The sequence below is a fragment of the Thamnophis sirtalis genome, unplaced genomic scaffold, assembly GCF_051295495.1.
Source record: "Thamnophis sirtalis isolate CommonGarterSnake01/CBP01778 unplaced genomic scaffold, rThaSir2_p1.2 scaffold_9, whole genome shotgun sequence".
Taxonomy (NCBI): domain Eukaryota; kingdom Metazoa; phylum Chordata; class Lepidosauria; order Squamata; family Natricidae; genus Thamnophis; species Thamnophis sirtalis.
The window spans coordinates 8,130,338-8,144,125 of record NW_028261389.1 but is presented as its reverse complement, the minus strand read 5'-3'; the positions used below and the strand labels follow the sequence as shown (position 1 = coordinate 8,144,125).

At 44.7% G+C, this 13,788-nt stretch overlaps 1 protein-coding gene across 3 annotated transcripts in view; it reads right to left on the bottom strand.

Moving 5' to 3' along the window:
- Nucleotides 1-13,788, bottom strand: part of KRAS (KRas proto-oncogene, GTPase) — a 34,402-nt gene that overhangs the window by 8,314 nt on the left and 12,300 nt on the right. For all 3 annotated transcript variants that reach the window (XM_087722750.1, XM_087722752.1, XM_087722751.1), the window contains exons 3-4: nt 7,587-7,765; nt 4,262-4,421 (exon numbers count right to left, since the gene is read on the bottom strand). In XM_087722750.1, the coding sequence (XP_087578876.1) occupies nt 4,262-4,421; nt 7,587-7,765 (339 nt within the window). The remainder of the gene's footprint in view (nt 1-4,261; nt 4,422-7,586; nt 7,766-13,788) is intronic.

Genomic DNA, 13,788 nt, shown 5'->3' with positions numbered 1-13,788 from the left:
TAACTGAATCCTACTGTGATCTGATTAGCACATTGCCAAAACAAGAGGACACCTGATTGGCTTTCTAAACACTCATGCTCATTGGCTACAATCAGAGGAAGGAATCCACCTGTGCAAGTTATGCTTCCTTTTTCTGGTTATTTGGCTATAATTTTTCATAGAATACAGATAATTGAACAAACCTTATTGGATTACATTATTGATTAAATTATCTGTCCATTCATATATAACTTTATGGTCCTACTCCAAAGAAGAGTGGTGTTATTAGCCATCAAACCTCAAAAATACACTTTGCTCAAAAGTTTTCCACAATTTTAGCCACTACTGTATGTTCTTAGAAGTCAAGTCCTCACTGGAGATGACTTTCCTGCTTCTAAAGATTTCTTTCAACTGAATATTTGTACATTACTGTTGTGGCTCAGCAGGAGCCATTGGAGTTGCCACCAAACTCCAACAGCGAGGGGCCCTATGAGTCGGCTCTGGAGGATGTGGAGGACCCTGGACAGGGTTCCGACTCTGAGCAGGACGCAGAGAGGCTGGTTGGCCACCAGGGGGCGCCTGAGCCTTGGACCAGTGGGGAGGAGACAAGGGAGTGTGATCATGATGTCATGCATTGGAGCAGTGGGGAGGAGTTGTTCTTGGATGCACGACACCAGAGAGCTAATAGGCGTAAGGAACAGTTACGCAGTTACAGGAGATAATTGCACTCAGCCGGTGGTCATTAGGCTCCTCTCAAGACTATAAAAGGAATGATTGTGCACACGCCCTTTGCAGGAGTCAATGTATTCACTAAAGTTGGAGAACTTTTGGGGCTAGCTTGGCAGGCTGGATTGCTGCCAAGGCCTGGACTGTGCTGGATTGCTGCCAAGGGCCTGTCTGTGTATCAATAAATCCTGGAAGTATGGCGTGCTTTGGTGTAGGACAAGGGGCCGTGTGTGTGTGTGTCAGAACAATTACTAATAAAAGCCAGCTAAACTTTAAAGCGAGATTAAAGGATGCAAGGTATTAGATCCGGTGGTATTTTGCAGCTGTTCTTAACAGCTCCAAAGCTAAGCAGAGTCAGACCTGGTTAAGACTTGGATGGCAGATGTTTGAGAAATCTCAAGGTTAGATGGGGGAGTTGGGAGACCAAATCCAGACAGGTAAAACCACTTCTGTATTTCTGCCAAGTGTTTTATATGAACATTGACAATTACCGGGAGTCAAGCTGTATTTAAGAAGGATGTGACTTTTTAAAAGTTATCCTTGAAGGCCTGAGGTTCAGGAAATTTAAGTCCACTTGTCTTCATATGCTAGTCGACCAGGTGAGGATTCTCACCCATACATAACAGGAATGGAATTCCAGCTGTGTTTGAATCTGATCAAAGCAATATTTGGTACAGCTCTTTAAAGGGGCCTGAAGGAATTTAAATGCCTTACGGAGCAAAAGCAGTGGGAGAGGAAATAAATCAATTCTAGAGGATCAAAGCAGGATCATTCTCATACCAAAATCATAGCACCCATTTAGAAGAAGCACTTTTGAAATAAATCAAGCCTCACCACCATGATGGAAGAATGGTAAATATGATAATAAAAACCCTGACACTCGAAACATTCCTACGAACATCAAGATAATAAGTGTAGAAATACAGGTAGACCTCGACTTAACAATCGGCTCGAATTTTCAGCAGCACCAAAAAAAAAGTGACTTATGACCGTTTTTGGTTTTTTTTGCACTTATGACTATTGCCCACAGTCATTTGGTCAAACTCTAGACCAGTGTTTCTCAACCTTGGCAACTTGAAGATGTCCGGACTTCAACTCCCAGAATTCCCCAGCCAGCATTCTGGCTGGGGAATTCTGGGAGTTGAAGTCCGGACATCTTCAAGTTGCCAAGGTTGAGAAACACTGCTCTAGACACTTGGCAACTGACTCGCATTTATGACGGTTGCAGTGTTCCCCATTTGCGACCGTCTGACCAGCAAAGTCAATGGGGGAAGCCAGATTCACTTAACAACCGTGCTACTAACTTAAAAACTGCACCGCTTCACTTAACAACTCTGGCGAGAAAGGTTGTAAAATGGGGCGAAGCTCACTTGATAATTATCACACATACAGTAGCATAAATTTTGGGCTGAATTGTGGACGTAAGTCGAGGTCTGCCGGTAATATTCCAGGCCGATTTTGACACTACAGTCAGAAATTTTATAATTTAGATCACGCGAGGAAATGTAAGCTGAGCAGTAGCGGGTTCCGCATTCCGTTGCAACTGGTCACGGTTGCAACGGGGCCCTCCACATGAAAGTGTGTCGTGCGCACATGCGTCTTACCCTCTAGGGATGCCTCCGCGAATGCTCCAGCTGCTTAGCGGAGTGTCGCGCAGGAGTGCTACGCACCGTGCGCGGAAGCACCGAAGAGTTTAAAGACAAGTAAGGACGACAGGCGGGCGGGCGAGTGGGCCCTCTGAAGCACCATACGGTACCGGTATCCAGTGCTCTGGACAAGCACCGGTACGCCCGTACCAGGGCGTATCCGCCTACAACCCACCACTGAAGCTGAGGTAAAAATGCCTTTGGAGGGACCTGCAATTCTATTCTCTGCACACAATCATCCATGTTGATGGCACTACACAACACGAGATCTTGGCTTGGCTCAACTTGGATTCTTTCTTCCACCACAGAAACAAACCAGGAAAATATCTATGGTTTGCAAGTTCTATGCTCATGTGGACAGAAGCCAAAATATCTCAGCCCAGCTTGTTCTTTTCAATCAGTGTTTTTTCAAACTTGGCAACCTTAAGATGTACGGAATTCAATTTTCAGCATTCCCTGGTCTTTCCATGCTGGCTAGGGGATTCTGGGAGTTTTAAGACAAGTCCACTTATCTTAAAGTTGCCATATTTGAAACACACTCGTCTTCAAATTGCCAAGATTGGAAAACACTGGTTTAAACCATAGATTTTTTTTTAAAAGGTGTAATCTTGAGTGTCCCCCCACCCCCCAAAAAGCAGTGCACACACTGGATTCTGCATCTGGATTTTGAGATTGGCTTGAAGATGGGAGAGGCTTCACTATGTCCACAGATCTCATTACGAAGCTGTTAAGAGGCGTGGAAGAATTATGAGACGTTAGTCTAAACTCTTGTTCTTGGCTTTTCAACAAAGATTGTCTTCCACCGATTCAGACACTGTCCAAATCAACAGTCAAAAAGAATGCATGCCAAAATCTTGAAGGCAGATCTGATACTCTTTAATTGAATAGGCTTAGATGATTTTTCTTCAACTCCCAGTAAAATAGATATGAGCAATTATTTATGGCCCTTTGCAACCTGTGGACTTCAACTCCCAGAATTCCTGAGCCAGCCATGCTGGGTCAGCCATGGCTGGCTCAGGAATTCTGGGAGTTGAAGTCCACAGGTCATAAGGAAGCCATAGCTGTCCAACCCTTCCTTAGAAGAAATTAAAGATCCCTGTGTGAAGAACAGGTAAGAGTTTACAAAGAAGATAATTCAATTACACAGTCAGCTAGGAAACAGTCACTTATTTTATGTTTCTGCCTCTGTGCTTCTTCATAACCAGCATTATTAGGGATGGACAGTATATTTTGGCCAGATAACGCCCATTCTTTCTGCTATTGCAATGTTTTTCAACCTTGGCAGATTAAAGATGAGTGGACTTCAACTCCCAGAATCCTCAGCAATGGCTACGCTAGCTGTGGAATTCTGGGAGTTGACATTCATATACTTGGGAATTGCCGAGGTTGGTGCTAATGCATTGATGAACATCAGTCAAAACGTTGACAATAAATCACACGGGCTGTCAGTCCTTTCCCACCATGAGAAAGTTAGATTTACTTAAGAACTATGCGATTCACTTAATGACCACTGAAGGGGGAAAGGTGGTAAAATTGGGCATGCTTCATTTAACGACCACATTGCTTAACGAGATGTTTTGGTTCTAACTGTGTTATGAAGTGTAAATGACCCATCAATTATTTGGAGGATGTGCAACCAGATTTTCAATAAAGGATATGTAGCTCAGGGTTTAACTGTTGGTGGTTATCTTGCAGATGTTTGATTACCAAACTAAATTTACCTCTTCGAAATCTTGGTGGGTCTTATACTCCGGTGCGTCTTATAGTCCGAAAAATATGGTACCTTTGAGTATCCAAAGGTAAAAAGGGCTTCTGAACTACCTGAGAGGAAGCCTTTTCTGGCTACTAGGAATTCTGCCTTTCCCGCCTGGAATTTTACACCCCCGTCGCAGCCACCTGGAGGTCGTTACCTGTCGTGTCTTTGCAGAGGTTTCGATGAAGGGGATCCCGTAACTTCTTGCTAAATCCTGAGCCTGCTTGGTGTCTACAGTCCTGGAGGGCAAGTCGCATTTGTTGCCGACTAGCACCATGGGCACGTCTTCGGAATCCTTTACTCGCTTGATTTGCTCCCTGGGGGAGGAAAGAAAAAGAAGCAAGAAGCAAAAGTCTCGCTGTCTTTTTTATAGTAACTGTCCTGACTTAGGCTTCCCAAAATCACGAAGCAGACTCCTTGCCTAGACAAAATAAACCCTTTTATTAAGCTACGGTGAATTCGTCTTATTCACACCCAGCAAAGTCCTGGCAAACAGTCTTTCAAGGGTGAATTTACAACCACAGACCTTATCAGGCTTGGAGAGCTGCCAGGCCAATATCTTCCAAATGCTGTATAAGAAAATACTTGGCAAGGAGTCTCTGAGAGTCATGAACAAATCTTCACACTAACCAAGTGAACTAATTGTCTCCTGCAAACTCCACTCCCCTTTCGCTCCTCTTTATTCCCTATCGGAGGGGCCATTTACCGTCCACCTGTGCCTTTACTCCCAAGTCGGCCCTTATTCCTTAGCTGTTCCCTTCTCCTGGAAGCTCTGCGCATGCGCACACTGGGAACAGGCTCCAGCTGTTCTTCTGCCTCACTGATGTCTGACTCTGAAGGCAGCTGATAACTGTCAGACGGGCCTGGGCCCCGCTCTGCCTCCGACGCAGAGCCCTCATCAGAGCCTTCCCCAGACTCCAGGACTAGCCCATGTCCCTCCCCAACCTCCTTACTGTCTGAGTCTGCCATCAGCTCCGCTGGCGGGCCACAACAGTAACAAAAAAACTATAGAAGGAAGAAGTGTTTTTTAAAAAAAATTAAAATAAAAGACAAAACTGAAGTTTTTTTCCCCTTGTGCCATCACTCTGCTGAACACCTGATTCTCACAGTTGATAAAATAAAGTGACTACTAAGTTCTGTCTAATGTGTATGTATATTAATAGAGCAACAAAGGTGATTAGGGGACTGGAGGCTAAAAGGTACGATGAACGGTTGCAGGAACTGGGCATGGCTAGTCTAGTGAAGAGGACCAGGGAAGACATAATAGCAGTCTTCCAATATTTGAGAGGCTGTCACAGAGAGGAAGAGGTCAAGCTATTTTCCAAAGCCCCCGAACACCAGACAAGGAATAATGGATGGAAACCGACCAAGGAGAGATTCAACCTGGAAATAAGAAATTTCCTGACAGTGAGAACAATCAGCCAATGGAATAGAAGTTGCCTTCAGAAGTTGTGGGAGCTTCATGACTGGAGACTTTCAAGAAGAGACTGATTGCCATCTGTTAGAAAGGGTTTAGGGTCTCCTGCTTGAGCAGGGGGTTGGACTAGATGACCTACAAGGTCCCTTCCAACTCTGTTAATCTGCTAACCGCTGAATGTGGGCGTGGTATTATTTATCCTTTTTATTATCTCTTGTTTCTCCCTTATCCTGGTTGCACACTTTTAGTAGTAGTATTATTTGTTGTTTTGGAAGTTACACTGAGTGCTTCTGTATCAGAGACAAAATTTTATTGTGTGGTGTCTAACCACACAAATAGAATTCTAGCCAAATTCTATCCTATTCAAGATATTTGTTTCCATGCATTATAACCTGGGAAATTTCAAGTCCCCCGTAATTGCTGGGGGGGGGGATTAATATTTTGCATCTGGCTAGAAGTTATACTGTCTGGGGAATGATGCAAAGTCTTTTCCTTTTTCTCTTGGCCCTTCTGTGAAGAGGAGTAAGGTTTCTCTTTTTCTTTTTATAAATACAAATTATGAGAATCCATGGGGCTTAGGCTACATATTCCGTGCATTTCCCCAATTCAAAATAGCAGGAAACTCCCAGAATCCCCCATTTACAATTGTACTGAAACTTGAAACCACTGCAGCAGTCGTAAGTGTGAAAAACAGTCATAAGCAGGGGTGAAATCCAGCAGGTTCTGACAGGTCCTGGAGAACTGGTAGCGGTAATTTCGAGTAGTTCGGAGAACCGGCAAATGGCTGGTCTCAGAGTGAGGTGGGAATGGGGATTTTGGAGTATCCTTCCCCTGCAGTGGGGAAGGAATGGGGATTTTGCAGCATCCTTCCCCTGGAGCGGGGAAGGAATGGGGATTTTGCAGTATCCTTCCCCTGGAGTGGGGAGGGAATGGAGATTTTGCAGTATCCTTCCCCTGGAGTGGGGAGGGAATGGGGATTTTGCAGGATCCTTCCCCTGGAGTGGGGAGGGAATGGGGATTTTGCAGTATCCTTCCCCTGGAGAGTGGAGGGAATGTGGATTTTGCAGTATCCTTCCCCTGGAGTGGGGAGGGAATGTGGATTTTGCAGTACCCTTCCCCTGGAGCGTAGAGGGAATGTGGATTTTGCAGTATCCTTTTCCTGGAGCGTGGAGGGAATGTGGATTTTGCAGTATCCTTCCCCTGGAGCGTGGAGGGAATGTGGATTTTGCAGTATCCTTCCCCTGGAGAGGGAAGGGAATGGAGATTTTACAGTATCCTTCCCCTGCCACGACCATCAAGCCACACCCATCAAGCCATGCCCACAGAACCAGTAGAAAAAAAAATTTGAATTTCACCACTGGTCATAAGCCATTTTTTTCAGTGCAGATGTAGCATTCAATAGTCACTAAATGAATTGTTGTAAGTTGAGGATTACCTGCAAAGGCCAACCCCCCCCCCCAAAAAAAGAAACTATTTTGAGTTCTCTGTGGGGCCTATGCAAAGATTTTGAGGGCTTCCTGATGCTTTGAGACGTCAAGATAAATCTCTCAGCTTCCACCATGTCAAATCGTTCTGACTTGCCCCACAACAATAACCTGACATGTTCCCAGGCCTGTAATTTTCCTTGGACTCCAAGCATATAATTGGGGAACAACAATGAGCGAGCTGGTGAGAGGACGACAATGATTATCGCCTTCTCATTATCTCTCTGAATGGATTTCCGGAGAGAATCCATGAATCCTGAGATCTCTTGCTGGAGTCCAGATAAAAATAACTTGAAAGGGTTTTTTGACAGAATAATTAAAGAGAGGTCCTTAGCAATCACACACAGCCATTCTCTAAACGCTTGGTAATATTCCCGCAACACACATCACAAATTTACGCTGTTTCTGGACTCAACTGTCCTGATGTGGCCCTCAATGAAATTGAGTTTGACACCCCTGATATAGAGCATCCTGCTTAAGCAGGGGGTTGGACTAGAAGACCTCCAAGGTCCCTTCCAACTCTGTTATTCTGTATTTTCCCTGCAGAGCCAGAGAGGTACCAAATATCCAGTTGGGCTTACCTGTAATGATGGATATCTTCAAACGATTTGGTGTTGTTTATGGCGAATACGCACAAAAATCCCTCCCCCGTTCTCATGTACTGGTCGCGCATCGCACTGTATTCTTCCTGGCCAGCTGTGTCCAGAATATCCAACAGGCAGGTTTCGCCATCAATGACCACTTGCTTCCTGTAAGAATCCTGGAAAAAGGAAGAGGGAAAAAATATATAACGTCATCAGTAAAGGAGAATATTTGTAGCTCAGGGTTGAAATGTGACATTAATATCAGTCAGTCCTTGAGATACAGCAATGGTAGCATCCTCATTTTGATCACATAACCATGGGGATGTTACCACGGTCCTAAGTGTGGAAAACAGTCCCTGCACAAGTAGTCCTTGAGTTCCGACCACAATCGAGCCCAAAATTTATGTCGCTAAGCGAAATATTTATGAAATGAGTGTGCCCCGTTTTACGACTTTTCTTGCCACCGTTGTGAAGCGAATCGTTGCATTCGTTAAGTTAGTGACTTGGTCGTTAAGTGAATCTGCCCCCCCCTTGATTGTGCTGGGGGCAAAAGGGGATCACATGATCCTGGGGAAAATGTAAGTCAGTTGCCAAGCATCTGAGTTTTGTTCATGTGTGAACATGGGGATGTTGCCACGGTCCTAAGTGGGAGAAACAGCCAGAAGTCCCTTTTTCTTTTTCTTTGAGAATTTTTTTTTATTGTTTTAGTTAAACAAAAACACACACACAAAAAAAGGAATCATCTTTCGTTACATCTTGTAGAAAGCGTATCGATTGATTACAAATATATTCCGTGCGTTTCTTCCACAATCCTTACATATACTTCATTCAAATCGAGTTGTACATTTTAAGTCAAGAAAGAAAAATTATGTATTTTACTATCCCTGTACCACAATTCTCATTTGATTACCATTATTTAAACATGTTTTTATCTAGGATCATTTATATTTAAAGACACAACCACCTACTGGCATTCATTTGCAGTTTCAATAAATCTCCAATAACATTACACCTTTACGACATATTCTAAAACTAATTCAGTTAAGTAAAATATCTAAGCATCCCCCCCCCATAACACACGTGTATGTATCATTAGATATTATCCATTAACATTTCTTTGTTATTATTGTAGTTGACTAAAAATTATTTACTGTTTATCTCACCTCTCCTCTCCATAGGCCCATACAATATTATACCTTTATAGCCATCTTTAAACAATGATTTACCAGTTGCAACAGCCAGAAATCCCTTTTTCTAGAGTCGCCGTAACTTCAAACAGTCACTAAGTGAACTACTGTAAGCTGAGGACTAGCTTCCCTCAGTTTTCTGCCCTCCAGTCAATAATTGAGAAAGTTCATGCATGTCTTAGCTGTTTTACCCAATTAGTGCACTATCAACTTTGCCAACAGTGGGAAGGTATGTCATCGGATGCTGTTTCTGAGCTTGCTAATGCACAGATAGAAAGAAAAAATGGGATCATGTAAGAAGGAAAAGAACCACTTTGAAGAGGAATTTAATTTTGCAGCTGCTGTTTTGCACCTCCTTGGGGCAGGAGGCTGAAAAACAAACCAGTCAGAGCTGAAGAAGCTTCTTGGATGAGAAGCAAAATGCCTTCAAAAGAAAACCACCTTTGGGATAACCATGACCTGGATGACGGAGAATCTCTACAGACAGAGGCTGGAAAAAAAAAAGATCTAATTCCATTTTCTTTGCACCAAGGTCCGTCTGAGCATCATTAGTCCAAGTTCCTCCAGGCAGTTAATTTGCTTAAATCTATATTTGCATTTCAAATCCTTGCCACTTTCACAATCCTCAGGTCACTGATTTTCCCGTTGCTTAAAGCTGCAAGAAGCAGGGTTTTGTTTTGTTTAAAAAAAGGGAGTCTTCCTTCATCCTGAAATCCTTTCGCTTACATAACTGGAACAGAGCAGGGATTATATAAAATGCAAACAAGATCGTAAATAGTCCCACCAAGTCTTCTTCCTCGTGACACACCTACGAGAATTCTTGTGCGTGTTTCCCCGGGGCGTGACTGACCTCACCACTTTCGTTTAGAAAATTCTATGCTCATGATGTGGCAGTGGAGCTGGCAGCAGATTCGGACAGTGAGGAGGTTGGGAAGGAAGATGGGCCAGTTCTGGAGTCTGGGGAAGGCTCTGATGAGGGCTCTGTGTCGGAGGCAGAGAGGGGGCCAGAGTTGCATGCCAGTTATCAGCTGCCTTCAGAGTCTGACATCAGTGAGGCAGAAGAACAGCTGGAGCCTGTTCCCAGTGTGTGCATGCGCAGAGTTGCCAGATGAAGGGAACAGTTAAGGAACAGGGATTGACTTGGGAGGAAGGCCACAGGTGGACGATGAACAGCCCCTCTCAAAGGAAATAAAAGAGGAGCGAAAGGGGAGTGGAGTTTGCAGGAGACCATTAGTTCGCTTAATTGATTCGTGATTCTCCGGGGCTCCTTGCCAAGTTTTGCAGATATCGTCCTGGCAGCTCTCCAAGCCAGATAAGGTCTGTGACTGTAAATCCTCCGTTTGAAAGACTTTGCTGGATGCGAATGAGCAGTCAATTGATACAAGGAGTTTTTGTTGGAACAAGGAGTTTGCTTCAACTCGGCAGTTGTGTTCCTAAAAACTGTGTGACGTTCGCAGGCCGAGACCAAGAGAACAAGCAACGGCGCAGACCGAGTGTTCTTTGGAAGGACAATCGAAGAATGGAAAATAAAAGATGCAGAAAGACAAATAAATACAGGCTGAAGAAGCACTATCTGCAAAGCTGGGTAAGGATCATCAAATTCAGCACTTCCAAGGAAACAAATACAGTCAAAAGGCAACAAAGAGACAGCTTGATGGTTTGGCCCTCCTGGGATAAGGAAAACTCAGAAGTAGGATCCTGGATGCTATCTCCACCGAGGAGACGGAGGACCCTGGACAAGGTTCCGACTTCGAGCAGGGCAAGGAGAGACTGGTTGGCCACCAGGTGGCGTCTGAGCGTTGGATCAGTGGGGAGGAGACAAGAGTGAGTGATCCAGAAAACACCTGTGAGTTGTTCCGGGATGCACGCAGTCGAAGGGCTACTCGGCGACAAGAACAATGGCGTAATTACAAGAGGTGATTACGCTCAGCTGATGCTCATTAAGATCCTCTCCTGATTATAAGAGACTGCTTGTGCCACGCCTTTCTGCAGAAGTCAACGGTAAGGACTAACAAGAAACAAATTTGGCAGGCTGGATTGCTGCCAGAGTTTGTTTGCATTGCTGCCACGTTTTGTAGGACTTGCTGCCAGAGTGCTTATCTCTTTGTTTATGTGGCTTGCAGCCAACGAGAGTCTTGACTGGTTAAAAGAAACCTTCTCATTTACGTTGGTTTCGGCTTTCGTTCCTGGACGGAGGAGGGGGGTCAGAACAGAAAACAATAGAATAGAACAGAACAAAATAGAATGAAATTAGGAGAAGAGGAGTAGAATAGGATAGAATGAAATTAGAAGAATAGAATAGAAATAGTTTATTACAGGTAGTCCTTGGCTTACTATCATAATTGGAACCAGAATTTTGTTGCTAAGCAAAGCGGTTGTTAAGTAAGTCGCGTCCAGTTACACAACCCTTTTTTTGCTCCAGTTGCTAATCGAATCGCTGCAATTGTCAATGAATAAACGTGGTTGTTAAGCAAACCCAACTTCCCCATTGACTGAGCCGAGGTGGCGCAGTGGTTAAATGCAGCACTGCAGGCTACTTCAGCTGACTGCAGATCTGCAGTTCAGCTATTCAAATCTCACTGGCTCAGGGTTGACTCAGCCTTCCATCCTTCCGAGGTGGGTAAAATGAGGACCCAGATTGTTGTTGGGGGCAATATGCTGACTCTGTAAACCGCTTAGAGAGGGCTGAAAGCCCTATGAAGTGGTATATAAGTCTAACTGCTATTGCTATTGCTATTTGCTCATCGGAAGCCACTTGGGAACTTCACAAATGGTGGGAAGGAAGGAAGAAAAGAAGGGAGGGAGGTAAGAACGAAAGATGGAAAGAAGGAAGGGAGGAGGGATGGAAAGGAAGGCAGGGAAAGGGAGGGAAGGAAGAAAAGAAGGAAGGGAGGAATGGAAGAGGAAGGGAAGGAGGGAGGGGAGGTAGGAAGGAGGGGGAGGGAGAGAAGAAAGGGAGAGAAGAAGGGAGGGAGGGAAGGAGGGAGGAAAAGAAGGAAGGAGCAAGGGAGGAAAGGAAAGAAGGAGGGAAGGAAGGAATCAATCCGCCAAATGCATGGAATTCCCAGAATTCCCCAGCAAGCAAGAACCCTGGGTGTTGAAATTAGCCCATCTGGAGAAACAGCCCATCTTCATGCTTACTCCAGAGTTCGTAATAGCAATAGCAATCACAGTTAGACTTATATACCGCTTCATAGGGCTTTCAGCCCTCTCTAAGCGGTTTACAGAGTCAGCATATTGCCCCCAACAACAATCCGGGTCCTCATTTTACCCACCTCGGAAGGATGGAAGGCTGAGTCAACCCTGAGCCGTGAGATTTGAACAGCTGAACTGCAGAACTGCAGTCAGCTGAAGTAGCCTGCAGTGCTGCATTTAACCACTGCGCCACCTTGGCTCATAAGCCGTAACACTGCAAAGTTACTCACTCAAAAGTCAGTTAAAGGAACAAATCTCTGCATTATTTTTGTCTGGCGAGGCAAGCAGGGCGCCGAGTTCAGAGCAATATCAGCGTTCACTTGCCGTGGTTTTATCAAAAGACATCACTCATGAGGGCACGGCAGGACAAAGCAAAGCGCCCGCCCTGATTAACTTTTAAAGTCAGACCAGTTTACCAGACTGGGAGAGCAGCATTTTTAAGGCGGAGAGAGATAGAAAGTTTGCAGAGGGGTTATTAAGAACCATGGTGGCGCAGTGGTTAGAATGCAGTAAGATAAAGGTTCCTCTCGCACATATTCTAGTCATTCCTGACTCTAGGGGGCAGTGTGCTCTGTTTCAAAGCTGAAGAGCCAGCACTGTCCGAAGACGGTCATGTGGCTGGCACAACTCAATGCCGAAGGCGCACGGAACGCTGTTACCTTCCCACCAAAGGTGGTCCCTATTTTTCTACTTGCATTTTTTACGTGCTTTCAAACTGCTAGGTTGGCAGAAGCTGGGACAAGTCACGGGAGCTCACTCTGTTACGCTAGGGATTCGAACTGCTGAACTGCCAACCTTCTGATTGACAAGCTCAACGTCTTAGCCACAGAGCCCTTAGAATGCAGGATTGCAGGCTAATTCTGCCGACTGCCAGCAGTTCGATCCTGACTGCTCAAGGTTGACTCAGCCTTCCATCCTCCTGAGGTCGGTAAAACGAGGACCCAGATTCCTGGGGGGCCATAGGCTGACTCCGTAAACCGCTTAAGTTAAGCACTACGAAGTGGTATGTTATTGCTATCACGGTTACCGCCAAATCGTAAAAATCTGGCTTGTGACCAGACCACTAAACTTCAAGGGATTTTACCCAGACTGGTGACTCATGACACTTTAAACCCACGTGAGTTGATTCGCTTTGGGTTGTATAAATCTTGTATAAATCTTATGATTTAGCATGCAATTGTGAATTCAGCCAATTGCAGGTTTTTCAAGAAATCGATATGGCTTAGCGGGAGGCTTTCCTTTAAATGTTAGATTCTGCTGAGGACTGTCCCTCTGCCCCCCGATTTAACTTGAAACCAAGGTCGGAAACAACTCATAAAAATCCAAAGTTTAACAGTTAAACTTCAAGTTCATCCAATTTGACTCCAAAAACTTGGTTCATTCATTGTTGTAAAACCTAAATTTCGTATTTTTGCTTTGGGCTTAGAACATTGTACAGTTTGGTTTATACAGCCTGATTCTTGCTAAATAGTTTATACAGGTAGTCCTCGACTTACGAGCACCACCGAGCCCAAAATTTCCCCTGCTAAGCGAGACAGTTAAGTGAGTTTTGCCCCATTTAGCTTCCTTTCCCGCTACAGTTGCTAAGGGAATCACTGCAGTTGTTAGTTAACACCGTTGTTAAGTGAATCTGGCTCGCCCATTAGCCTTTGCTAGTCGGAAGGTCGCAAAAGGTGATCACATGACACCCACACACACACGACCGTCATAAATATGAGCCAGATGTCCGGGTTTTGATCACATGACCATGGGGATGCCGCAACGGTTGTTAAGTGTGAAAAAATGGTCATCAGTCTTTTTTTTTCTGGGCTATTGTA